General features: G+C 50.8%; 2 protein-coding genes across 2 annotated transcripts; both read left to right on the top strand.

The window, feature by feature from the left end:
* The first annotated feature begins 2,128 nt into the window (after window positions 1-2,128).
* On the top strand, window positions 2,129-3,067 carry Or13j1 (olfactory receptor family 13 subfamily J member 1). Its single transcript, NM_001000407.1, has one exon. It carries the CDS (start codon window positions 2,129-2,131, stop codon window positions 3,065-3,067), a length of 939 nt encoding a protein of 312 aa, NP_001000407.1.
* An 8,469-nt stretch (window positions 3,068-11,536) lies between these two features.
* On the top strand, window positions 11,537-12,487 carry Or13e8 (olfactory receptor family 13 subfamily E member 8). The gene has a single exon (NM_001000408.1). It carries the CDS (start codon window positions 11,537-11,539, stop codon window positions 12,485-12,487), a length of 951 nt encoding a protein of 316 aa, NP_001000408.1.
* The last annotated feature ends 568 nt before the right edge of the window (window positions 12,488-13,055 follow it).

Genomic DNA, 13,055 nt, shown 5'->3' with positions numbered 1-13,055 from the left:
GAGAGAGAGAGAGAGAGAGAGAGAGAGAGAGAGATCTGTTTACATGCATTCACGTGAGTTTAGGAATGACACACATACACATACGAGCCCATGGGTAGGGTGGACACTCATGCATATGGTGTGGTAGACAGGCGTTTGTGCACTCAGTTGCATGTATGTGTCTGTGTGTTCCAGCACATAGCCCAGGACCTCGGGTGCCTGTGCGACTACTCGAAGAGGAGGGCAAGACTTAATCCTGTCACTGGAGCTTCAAGAGAAGACTGTGCCTTGCCTCAATCCTGACACAGTGCTTGTCTCGGATGGAGCCCTGATCCCAGAGAGGCCCCACCCAAACACCCAGCCTCAGAGAATCCCCACTGAGCTTTGGTGGGGAACTCTCAGCTCATACTCCTCCTGACCTCACAGTGATGTGGGCACAGTCACGTTGAGACCAAAGCTTCTACTTGAATCCCTGGGACTAGATCAGAGCTCTCCTTGCTACAGAAGGGGCCTTGATTTCCCAAGGTGGGGCTCGGTGTAGGACTAAGCTCTTGACTCTCTGTTAATACTGTGTAAGAAGGAGGAATATCCAGCAGGACCACCCAGCCTTGACACTGAGGTATGTTAGAAGCACAGAGAGACGCTTCAAGAGCCCCCTCACCAAAAAGAAGTTTGTGTGCCTCGTAGGGAGGAGAGGTCCGGCATGGTTGAAGGGTTTGGAGTCAGCCCTGGAGGCAACCACGTGCTCAGTTGTTCCCCTGATGCCTAGCACGGTGTTTGGTGGTCCTAAGTCACTTCTTGCTTTCTGGAAAGATTAGACAAGCAGCAAATAAATGGGGGAGGAGTCTCCAGCTGGAGAGACAGAGAGGAGCTGGATTTGGGCACTGTGGTTCATGCTATGGTAGCATCGTCTCAGGTACTCCGACACTGAAAAAGGGTTTAAACCTGTCTTTTGTTTGTTTGTTTGTTTGTTTTATTTTGTTAGGTTGTTTGTTTTGGGGGGAGGGTGGTTTTGTTTGCTTGTCTGTTTTTTGCTGGTGAGAGGATTGTGGGGAGGAAGCAGGGGGGTGCCCATCTAGGGCAGCAGATATGGGGCTTGTTGGAGGCAAATGTCAGCTCCGTGTGGTTCGATGTTACAATGCTGTGAAGAGCCCTCCAGGAGATTTACTTCCCTGGCAGCTACTGTGTGAGCTCAGTTTCCCCACCCGCCACAAGAGATCTCGCCAATGAAGCTGTCAGGAAACCTCCTGTGTTAACAACCTTGGAGGTTTGGAAGCCAAAGCATCCTTTGTTCTGGCCGGGAGAAAATAAGACTGGGGACTGTGTCTCAGGGTCTGTTTTTTCTTGCCTGTCACTAGAGAGCTCACAAAAAGAAGCAACTTCTAAAGCTTCAGCCCACACAAAGCTGCTGACCGAGCATCTCTGTGGTGGGGAGGGGGGCGTTCCCACTCACAGGCTTAGAGACACAAAGTATAGGGTGTGTGGGGACCAGAGCTGACCTGAAGAGACAAGCCAGACCCCGACTCTGAGGGATAAATGAGTTCCAGACAGTGGGAACCAAGTAATGGCTCAGAGACTGCCTGAAAGACACGAGGCCCTCCAGAGACGTTCTAGCTTTAAGTGTGGTGCCCGCCTGGGCCAGTAGCACTGCAGCCGCATACAGACCCACTGAGCCAGAAACGCTGCGAGGAAAACAAGGTGTGTTTCGACAGCCTTCCAAATGAATCCAGTGTGTGGATCTCCGATCCTACTCATCAGCTCCCAAACTGTCCATAGGCTCCTTGTCTGTGATAGGTTACGTGTGGGAAGGGGATCTAGGGTCAAAGGACTTCGGGAGCACATGGTCTGCATTGCTTTTGGAGAGCTACTAATAAACGTAAGACAAGTCCTCTAGTAAAGCCTGTGCTTCAGTCAGCATTGGCTCACAGTGATTCTTCAGACTGCCAAGAACAGCCTTTTAGGGAAACACTGCTCTAAACCGCCCACCCTTCTCACACGGATGAACTGAAGCCTACAGAGGGCGAGGAGTCTGTCCCAAGGTCACAGAAAGTGTCGCCACGCTGGAAAAGGCCTTGACAATCTCTGTGGTCCCACGAGCTGCACCCTCTGTCCTTTCCTCCATCTGTGTATCCAACCAGAACCCTCCATTATGGAGCCCAGCAACAGAACAGCATTCTCTGAGTTCATCTTGAAGGGATTTTCTGGCTACCCAGCCCTGGAGCACCTACTCTTTCCTCTGTGTTCAGTTATGTACCTGGTGACCCTGCTGGGGAACACGGCCATCGTGGTGGTGAGCATCTTGGATGCTCGCCTACACACGCCCATGTACTTTTTCCTGGGTAACCTTTCCATCTTGGACATCTGCTACACGTCTACCTTTGTGCCCCTGATGCTGGTCCACCTCCTGTCATCCCGGAAGACCATCTCCTTTAGTGGCTGTGCCATCCAGATGTGTCTGAGCCTCTCTACGGGCTCCACCGAGTGCCTGCTGCTAGCGGTCATGGCCTACGACCGCTACTTGGCCATCTGCCAGCCGCTCAGGTACCCCGTGCTCATGAGCCACAGGCTCTGCCTGATGCTAGCGGGAACCTCCTGGGTGCTCTGCCTCTTCAAGTCAGTGACAGAGACGGTCATCGCCATGAGGCTGCCCTTCTGCGGCCGCCACGTGATCAGACACTTCACCTGTGAGATCCTGGCTGTGCTGAAGTTGGCCTGTGGGGATACATCAGTCAGCGATGCCTTTCTGCTGGTGGGAGCCATCCTCCTGCTGCCCGTACCCCTGACCCTCATCTGCCTGTCCTACATGCTAATCCTGGCCACCATCCTGAGGGTGCCCTCAGCCACCGGGCGCCGCAAAGCCTTCTCCACCTGCTCGGCACACCTGGCTGTGGTTCTGCTTTTCTACAGTACCATCATCTTCATGTACATGAAACCCAAGAGCAAAGAGGCTCGTATCTCAGACCAGGTCTTTACAGTCCTCTACGCTGTGGTGACCCCCATGCTGAACCCCATTATCTACAGCCTGAGGAACAAGGAGGTAAAGGAGGCTGCCAGGAAAGCTTGGGGCAGCAGATGGGTCTGTAGGTGAGGGAGGGCAGGGCTGTGCATGGGTTGGGGGGGTCTTGCCTTGTGTGAGTCATCCTATGCCAATACCACTGTGGGACAGAAGGTGGAGCTGTGGGGATCGACACTCCAGAGACACAGCACCAAATCCCAGTAATTCTGACACAGAATCACTCACAAGTCACCTTCTGCTCCTGCCCTGGCCTGGACCAGGCTAGGGCCCAGCACCTGTCCCTGGGCCTCCACGGTAGCCTCTGGGCTGATCTCAAGACTAATGAGTCTTTGGCTAGTGCAGTGGCTCACACCTACAATACCAGCATCTGTGAAACTGAGGCAGGAGGTCGGTGAGTTTGATGTCAGCCTGGGATAGTAAAACCCAATCTGAAAAATAAACAAATAGGTAATAGTCACTGAAATTGCCTGCTTCAGTCTCTCCCTGGCCGGGCATCAGGAGGACCATTTTAAGAAGCACTTAAGATGGCATCACTCTCCTGACTGACATCCATAAGTAGCTCCTCACTGCTCTCAGGACCCAGCAGATGCTTTTCAGGGCCTTTTAGGTACTGCCCGCCCGCCTGCCTAGCTTCCAGCCTTCTCCCACCCTTTCCTACCTCATAGCCCCACACACCAGCCAAGCATGAGCCTTCCCCATTTCCCACACTGCCCACCATCAAGTTCTGTGTTCTCCCTATGAAGCAGTGCTACACAGCACACAACACATGTGCAGAAGGACTTCCTGCCCCTTCAGGCTCACAGCCATGTGCTCCTCTCCTGTGTCCTAGGTTTCCAACACTATACCAAGGGCAGAAAGCATCACTTCCTCCTACTCTGTCCCAAATTCAGCCAGGCCCAAGTGCAAGCCCAGGACTTGTTTAGGAAGTGCATGCATGAACATGAAAATGTAGAGACACAGGGCCTGGAGAGATGACTCGGAGGTAAAGAACACTGATTGCTCTTCCAGAGGTCCTGAGTTCAAATCCCAGCAACTATATGGTGGCTCACAACCATCTGTAATGGGATCTCATGTTCTTTTCTGGTGTGTCTGAAGATGTTTGAAGACAGTTAAGGTGTACGCCTATGTGTAAAATAAATAAATCTTTAAAAGAAAATGTAGAGACACGTATGGTAGTATACTCTTCCTTCCCAAATCTGAACAGAGGTGGGATGAATTCCATAGAGGTTAGACGAGGCCTAGAGCTCTGAGAGTTTACAGCAGAGACAGGAGTTAGGTCCAAGCACAAGAGCCCAGACCTGTCTGGTCACAGGGCACTGACCACCCAGAGCAACCTCAAGTTGGGGTCCCCCTCCAATCCCCACCCTATAGTAGCAGCAGCTTCCAGTACTCCTGCTTTATCTGATTTGGGGGTGCTTGCTGTGTCCCTCATCACCCCACCCCTGGGCTCTCCACGACTGACACTTCTGGCTGCACAGTTACCTTGTCTGAGAAGCTTATAAGCACACAAATCCAGAGCCACAGAGGCCATGCAGGCCCCACCCACTCTGGCTTCAGTGCCCAGCATCATCTACACCATAATGAGTCTGACCTCCAAGCAGCAATCCTGCCCTCCTGCTAGCTGGCTGCAGGCCACCACAGTCCCACACAAGCCTTCCATTCCTCTATTGGGCCTGCCTCCTTCCTCTGGGACTCTCAGGGAGTCAGGCATAAGAGAAAGGGCATTAAGAGGCAGGGCAGGGGACAGAAGCCGCTCCCGCTGGGACCTAGTCTGCATGTCCGGCTGGCCAAGAGCCAAGAGACATCAACACAAGTAATAAAACCCAGACTGCCCACAGAGGAGGTGCTTGTTTTCCTACAGACATCTCAAACAGGATGTTCAAAACAACCAAGAATTCTGCTTACTTAGGGGCAGAAGGTCCATGCCCTGGGTTAAATAACCGTCCTAGCACTCCCTTCTTACCTCTAACTTAAGTAATGCATCTGACAATTCCATTTACAAAAGAAAGATTTGAGGATGAGAACTGAGCGCTGGAGGGATGGCCCAGCAGGTGAGAGTGCTCTGTGTCCTTGCAGTAGATCCACACCCACAAAGCAGCTCACACTGTCTCCTGTCACTCCAGGTCCAGGGTTCCAGCCCTCCTCCGACTTCCATGGACACTGCACACATGGTGCGCACACACACAAGCTGGCGAGCCTTCGTATGCATAAAGACAAAACCACCCCTCATCGTGGTGATGAAAATCAAATCTCATCATGGAAGCTGTGACGTGTCCCAGTGCGCCCCAGCGTATTCCCCTTCTGTCCACCCCTTTACTGTTCATTGCAATGAGTCCTTGGTCTGGTTCAAGGCTTCTGCTGCACTATCTGGATCCTCACGGGGCCTCCTCTCAGTTACCCTGTTGTTGTGCTGTGTCATGGAGGTCCTGCAGCTTTGGACCTGCAGGACTGGCCCCTTCCCGTGCTCCAGAAGATCAGAAGTTGGGATGGACCAACTCAAAAACCTGGATCTGGGCCTGGCTGGTGGCTGAGTTGGTCAGCCCAGTAGCTCTCCAGCACCCACACCACCAGGGGGAGTTCTCCAGCACTGCCCCAGCTACCTCACCCAATGCAGCAGCTGGCCAGGGCCAGGGCCAGCCCCCGGGGCTAGTTCACCTGCGCCCTCATCACCAGGCTCTAGCTGCCCGGTGGACATATAGGGTCTGATCTCCAGAACACCACAGCCAGTGAGAGGCAGGGTTAACTCCCTAGGTCTCATGGCCCCGGGGGCCAGCTCTCCTGCTTGCCTCAGGCATTGAGGGGCAAGGAGGGTGGACATCCCTTGTCCACAGCAGATGAGAAGCAGGCCAGCTCTCCCTAGCTCACGCTCTTGGTTTGCTCACCTTGCTTGGTTTGCTGCCACCAGGGCCAGCTCCACCAAGCTGCCCAGGCAAGGTGTAGGGCCTGCTTTCCCAAGTGCTGCAGCCAGTGAGGGGTCATGACTGTAATCTCAGCCCTTAAAGAGACAGAAGTTAAAGGAAGTCCTCAACCACATAGCAAGTTTGAGATCAGCCTGGTCTATATAAGATGCCTTTTCAAACAAACAAACAAACGAACGAAACAAACAAACAAAAAAAACCCTAAGGGTGCAATTAAAGATCTGTATATAAGAATATAAATTACAGCCCAAAACACATTAATCTGCAGTACAAAAATATACCAATCTTGATGTCCAATTGGGAAGGAATGTTCAAGTAAATTCAGGTTGAGTTCAACGGTGTAATGCAATACAGCCACCAGAAAGCACGTCTTGAGAAATACTGGATGATGGGAAATTATCACAATGTAATAAACAGGAGGGGGGAGCAGGCCACAAAACAGTGCATTCAGTGCCTCCCTAATCTTATTTTTCAATTATTTGCCTCGTGGATATTTGATTAAGTCTGTAGAAAATTCTGGAAAACTCTGATGAGATGCTAATTAGCAGTTGCTTCCTCTCTGGGCAATGGGGTTACAGATAAGTATCGTTCCCTTGGTCCTTTGTTCAATATTTCTAAATAAATATGACACTGGATCTAAGAAATGATGGTGTGTTTTTTAAGAAGTGGGAGATCTCATTGCTCCACGGGGCTCTGGGGCTGGGGATGAGGTGGTAAGGAAGCGGGTGCTACAGCCTTAGCCACATGAGCAGAGAGAGGGAGTGAGGAACAGAAAGAGTTGGGAACTTTGACACCCGTGAGTGAGCAACTGGGATGGGGAGCGATGTAAGATAATATTTGTAATTCGCCCGTGTAGTTTGGCGTTACAGAAGTGAGGGCGAGGAAGCGGGAGAGCCGTGGGCTTCGGGGAATTGTTTTGCTGTTGTTGGGTGTGGATAGAGAAGTTGCCTGCATCTAGGAGGGTGGGGCTGAGGAGACACTGATCCAGTCTCAGACTTCTTGGGTCCAGGTGTCCCCCCCCCCAACCCCCAGGCAGCAAACGCCATCCCAGAGGCAGATAGAAAACAAGAGATAATCTTGCTATAACGTTTCGCTTTGACTTGTATCGCTGATAAAATTCCAGAAGATATATTATGGCATAGTATGAAACATTGTAAATTCTCCTGTCTCATTTATAGCTGCATTTTAGTAATCTAAATTCTAAATACCGTCTTTATTGTAGACGGCCAGGAAGGGAAGAGGAAAGAGAAAAACCTGTAAAAAATAAATAATAAATAAAATCCACATGTCCAAGTTGAGCTTTGACTCTAAAACCTTTATATAAAGTTGGGGGGGGGGGTCTCACACTCCCACCCAGCGAGTAGCCTTTCTCAAAGTTGGGTGAACAGATCCAAGGCCACACAGTGATTATAAAAGGAGACAACTCATTCTTCTGCTCAAGTGTCCAGGCCTAGTAAAGGACCAGCCCTGTCCCAGAGCGTGTGGCGTACACCGGGCCAGGTCACAACAAGTCCCAACCTTCACGTTCTCTGTCCCTCTCACATCAGCAGGAGCCTCCGGGGACAGGACACAGAATCTGTGGACTCCCGGGAGCCCAGGTTCCTCAGCTGGCAGACCTGAAAGTTTGTGAGTGTGCAGTCTAACTTTAAATTGGGCAGGGACTATGTGGTCCCTGGAGAGGGAGCAGGAAGGCTGTGTGACGGGGGACCTGGACGCTAATCCTTGGGGCCCTTCAGCCTGACCCACCTTAGCGCACTGCACCTCCTAGTTATGAGCTCAGGACCACCCGGCCAGCTCCTCAATCTTCAGATCAGCTAGCGTGGCTCCAGATCCCCACAGTTTCTCGTGCCAGGGCATCAGCAAGTCTGTGGTAAGGAGCATCGTTCGGCATGCTATTCTCAGTGACTTTTCTTCAAAATATTTAAAAGGTAAAGCGTTTACCACATGACAATGTCTATACTGGCTGAATATTTACCATGAGCCAGGCTCTGTACTAGTAGCTTCTGCGCACACACACACACACACACACACACACACACACTTACACACACTGCATCCCTAAAATATCGCCACTTCCAAGGAAACACTGCCATCTACCTATGACAGGTGAGGAAATGAAGGCTGTTAGCAAACTAAACATGGCGTTGACACTTGCAGTCCCAGCACTTGGGAGACAGAGGTAGGAGCATCACTATAAATTTGAGGCCAGCCTGGTCTGTGTAGCAAATGCCAGGCTAGTCAATGGCCCTGTCTCAAATGACCACACAAAAAAAGCCTGCTAGGGCAAGAGGGAGGGTGGATGGATGGATGGATGGATGGATGGACGGACCCACCCAAGGCCACCACACAGCAATTATGAAAGGAGACAACTCCTTCTGTGCTAGCACCCAGGCCTAGTAAAGGATCACTTCACCCCCAGAGTCTGTGGCATACACAGGGCAAAGCTTCAACAAGTCCCAACCATCACATTCTCTGTCTGATGCTATCAATCAGCAAAGCTGTGTGTGGGCCCAGGTCAGACTGACTCAAAGGTCTCTCTCACCACCCTGTCACACAGTGCTGGTGCAAATGGTGATGCAGGAATTTTAAAGAAAGTGAACTTTCTAGTTGTTATGACCCTTCCTTTGTATAAAAATAATGTCTGAAGCCTGCATTTTTAAGAATTTCGTGGTTAACATTAGACTAACCAGCAACGAAACATCATAATTACCTTGCAAACTAACACTAGCCTGCCAGGCCTCGGGGTTAGAAGTTTCTGGAACAACATGATGGGATGTTTGGGAGGTCACAGAGGACCAGAGATCAGCTAAGTGAATGTCTCTATTTTCTGAGTTGCAAGAACTTGGCCAAGGTCACACCGCAGATTAAAAGACAAAGAGCCAGAAAGCAGGCCCAGGTCTCTTCTTTCCTACTCCAGGGCTCAGCCCTGCTTTGCCGATGCCTCCACAAGGTCTAAGACCATAGAAAGAGAGCAGAGATGTGGTTCTGGGGGACAGTCAATGTCTCATAGCTCTTTGAATATGGTGCTTTTCCAGGGAATAAGAGTGTCATCTGGATAGATGCTAGAGTCACTTGTGAAAAAAAAAAAGATCTGACTTGGTACTCTTCATGGAAACCAGACTGACTTCAAACCTATGATTCTCATGCCTTGGTCTCCCTTGTGGTTTTTAAAAAAGATAGATTTATTTATTTATTTATTTATTTATTTATTTATTATGTATGAGCACACTGTAGCTGTCAACAGACACACCAGAGAAGGGCATCCGATCTCATTTACAGATGGTTATGAGCTACCAAGAGCAGTCAGTGCTCTTAACCACTGAGCCATCTCTCCAGCCCTTCCCTCGTGATTTTATAGGCATGTACCACCATGCCTGATTTAGAAGGGATCTGAGTGTGCCATGAGATGCCAAGGTGCCCAGATGCAGTGCTGATATGCAGTAACCTTCCTGGTTCTCTCTCTTCTGAACGTGTGTCGGGACTACACAGGCCCTGTAATCTGCAGGTTGATGTTGCACTTTTGGGTATGAGCGTATAACGATGCTGGAGCTATTCCAGAGTGTCCTTCCCCAGCAATAACTGGTCATATCCCAAGTGGCAGAGGCCTCTCTTAGCCAGTCTCTAGAAAGAACCCTCCGGAATCCACAGTGTGTGAACACTAAGAAAGACACATTTGTCATGTTAAGACAGCTAAAATTATGAGGTTGTGTGTTACTGCAGCACAACCCAGCATATCCTGACTGATGTGGCCCATCCTGGGCCCAAGTTGTGAGTCGAAGCTGCTGGTTGCCTGGCAACCGGTATTTTCTCCACTTAAAATGGATTAGCTCTCATTGCCCTAATGTGTCATGAGCAGACCCTGAAACCGCAGTGAAGCCCACGATGCTCCTGATGTGCCCCTCCCCACTGGAAAAACAACTATTCCCAACAGTTACATCTTTCTGGTGGAGTGGGAGGAGTCTTCATATCAGAGGTCACTACACGGGGCAGAGTGATAGCAGCCATCTCAACACATGGTTCAGTCGGAATGACAATCATTGACCTTCTTGGGAACGGGCCACAGTAACAAACTGGATGTATACTTTTCACTTAGATAACTCACTATTCAACAGTCTAGTCAGAGAAAGAGAGAGGAGGGAGGGAGGGAGGAAGGGGGGAAGGGAGGGGAGGGGAGGGGAGGGGAGAGGAGAGGAGAGGAGAGGAGAGGAGAGGAGAGGAGAGGAGAGGAGAGGAGAGGAGAGGAGAGGAGAGGAGAGGAGAGGAGAGACCATAACACAATACAGCGAAATCCATCTACCAACAGCCAGTTGTCAGGGTGGGCAGCCAAGGAAGGTGTACAAGCTGAGCCTCTAAGAGTGGGCAAGAAAGGCGGGTCCACCCCAGGATCTCTCACAGTAGAGGCCAGAGCCTGGATTACAGGGACTATATCTAACGGCGGAAACACTCTACCAAGACTGAAGCAGATGTGTAGAACGGGTGCGGTTCCCATGAGGTAGGAGAGCAGAGCAGAGTGTCCACAAAGCCTCTGCCATCCCTCTTGGTTTTATGTGAGGGATGGAAATGAAGGAAAGGGCAGAGAGGTCGGTTTACGCCTTTTGCCGATTTACGACAGAACCAGACCCTTTTGTAACCGCACAGCCAGTGATGACTAAGCTGTCTCTTCGGAGCTCAGATTTGACTTCTTGAGAGACTCTCAAGGGACAAAAACCCCAGGAAAGGAAGCATTGTGTCCAAGGTCACCAAGAGCAAGAGGGCAAGTGGTTCTAAACTTCAGAGTAGCAGAAGCCACCGCTGTCTCTGCTGTGTCCATGGTACATAGCACGGGCTCATGGGCTCTCAGAACCAGGTTAAACCAGCAGCAGCTCTCCTGAGCATGCGTGCTCTTGGATCTCCCTTTTAAAATCAAGAGACTGCCTGGGTTCGGTCCCCAGCTCCGGAAAAAAAGAACCAAAAAAAAAAAAAAAATCAAGAGACTGTCCTGCTGCAACTGCTTAAAGAGAGATGACCAACCGTCGGATTTACACATCCCTGGGGAGCCAAAATGTCCTGTGCTAGGTGACAGCAGCCACCAAACACCTGACTTCCGGAGCACCTCTTGCCTCTGGCAATGCCTATGACAGGTGTGGGAAAAAATTCCCTCGCTCTTTTTGTTTCTTTTGGAGCCCCCGCCTCTGAAACAATATCTAACACAGAGAAGGTGCTCAATAAACACCCAGTGAATGAATGAAGCAGAAATGCTATGGACGGCACTGTCCTAGGAAGTCATGATTTAGAAAAGGGGTTCCTTTGAACAGCCAAGGACACTTGACAAGCTGGGCGTGACGGCACACACCTGTGATACTAGCACTCGGGAGGACGGAGACTTGGACATCACACATGAGTCCCCCGCCTCCTCTGAGCAACGCTGTGGAGAACAGCGAAGAGTGCAGGGGACCAAAATGTGCCACGTTATCCCCTGGCTATGTCAATAGAACTGGAGACCTAAAGTCCAACTCTCTCATTATACAGATGGCGGAACGAAATTCCAGCGAAGGGGGCTGACCTGCTGCAGGTCCCATGCCCGCCTTGCACATTTTCCATCCAGCCAGAGCTGTGTGGTCCTGGTGGCAAAAGAAGACATGAGATGGATCGGACAAACCACACAGCTGCGACAGAGTATATCCTCCTGGGACTCCAGGACCACCACAGCCTAGAGATAGCTCTGTTTGTGCTCTGTCTAGGCATCTACTGTATAACTCTGTTAGGAAACGCCTTCCTTGTGGGGCTGATTGTGATGGACCCCCACCTGCACAGCCCCATGTACTTCTTTATCAGCAACCTCTCTCTCATAGACATCTGCGGTACCTCTTCCTTCACACCTATGATGCTCCTCAACTTCCTGGATGTCCAAAGGACCATCTCCTTCCCCAGCTGTGCCCTGCAGATGTACTTGACCCTGGCACTAGGTACTACGGAGTGCCTGCTTCTGGTTGTGATGGCATACGACCGGTACGTGGCTATCTGCCAGCCACTCCGCTACTTGGAGCTCATGAACGGGCAGCTGTGCACACAGATGGCAGCAACAATCTGGGGGACAGGCTTTGCCAACTCACTCCTGCACTCCATCCTTGCCTGGCGCCTCCCCTTCTGTGGTCATCACATCATCAACCATTTCTTCTGTGAGATCTTGGCAGTGCTGAAACTGGCCTGTGGGGACATTTCCCTCAACGCACTGCTATTAATGGTGGCCACGGTTGTCCTGACAGTGACTCCTCTCCTGCTCATATGCCTGTCGTACATTTTCATCCTGACTGCCATCCTGAGGATCCCCTCTGCTACAGGCCGGAGCAAGGCCTTCTCCACCTGCTCTGCCCACCTCACGGTGGTGGTGATTTTCTACGGAACCATCTCCTTCATGTACTTCAAGCCCAAAGACCAAGACCCCAGTGTGGGTAAGATTATCACGTTACTCTATGCAATTGTGGCGCCCTCACTGAACGCCTTCATCTACAGTCTGAGGAACACAGAGGTGAGGGCTGCTGTCACAGCCCTGGTGTGGGGAGGACTCCTCACCAGGAAAACGTCCCACTTTTAACTCTTTTTTTTTTTTTTTGTTCTTTTTTTTTCGGAGCTGGGGACCGAACCCAGGGCCTTGCGCTTCCTAGGTAAGCGCTCTACCACTGAGCTAAATCCCCAGCCCTCCACTTTTAACTCTTAGCCTCTATCTTTGTCAGCCTCAGAGGCTAAGTTCTATGGTGGTAATGGCTTCAATTTTTCAGCAGCTTAAAAACCATTAAGGCCTGCTTCTCACTCGTGCTTTGGTTTTATTTGAGCTTGGCTGGGGTTCAGCTCTGTAGCACCCTTCTGGGACTCAGGATAATATAGTTATAATCCAGAATGCTGCCGATCACCATGGCCAGGGAAAAGGGAGGTAAACAGGCCTGCGCCTAGAAGTGGCTCGCATCACATGGGCCACTTCCACTCTTGGGTCTCTGTGGACAACACAGGACCACAACTAACACAAGGGAGACGGGGAAGCCCAGGCTGGCACATGCCTAGAAGAAAGGAGAGGACTTGAGGTTTTTGAAAACCTTAATGATCAATAAAAGATGGGGGTGGGGGGGTTAACAAAAAAAAGGTGAGGAGTCAGCCCAAGGGGACGT

Source organism: Rattus norvegicus, chromosome 5 (genome assembly GCF_036323735.1).
Source record: "Rattus norvegicus strain BN/NHsdMcwi chromosome 5, GRCr8, whole genome shotgun sequence".
NCBI classification, from domain to species: Eukaryota; Metazoa; Chordata; class Mammalia; order Rodentia; family Muridae; genus Rattus; species Rattus norvegicus.
Note: the sequence above shows the minus strand (reverse complement) of the source record. Positions and strands in the feature narration are given on the sequence as shown.

Coding starts and splice junctions, on each gene's coding strand:
- Or13j1 (NM_001000407.1), top strand. CDS start 2,129: ATGGAGCCCAGCAACAGAACAGCATTCTCTGAGTTCATCTTGAAGGGA.
- Or13e8 (NM_001000408.1), top strand. CDS start 11,537: ATGGATCGGACAAACCACACAGCTGCGACAGAGTATATCCTCCTGGGA.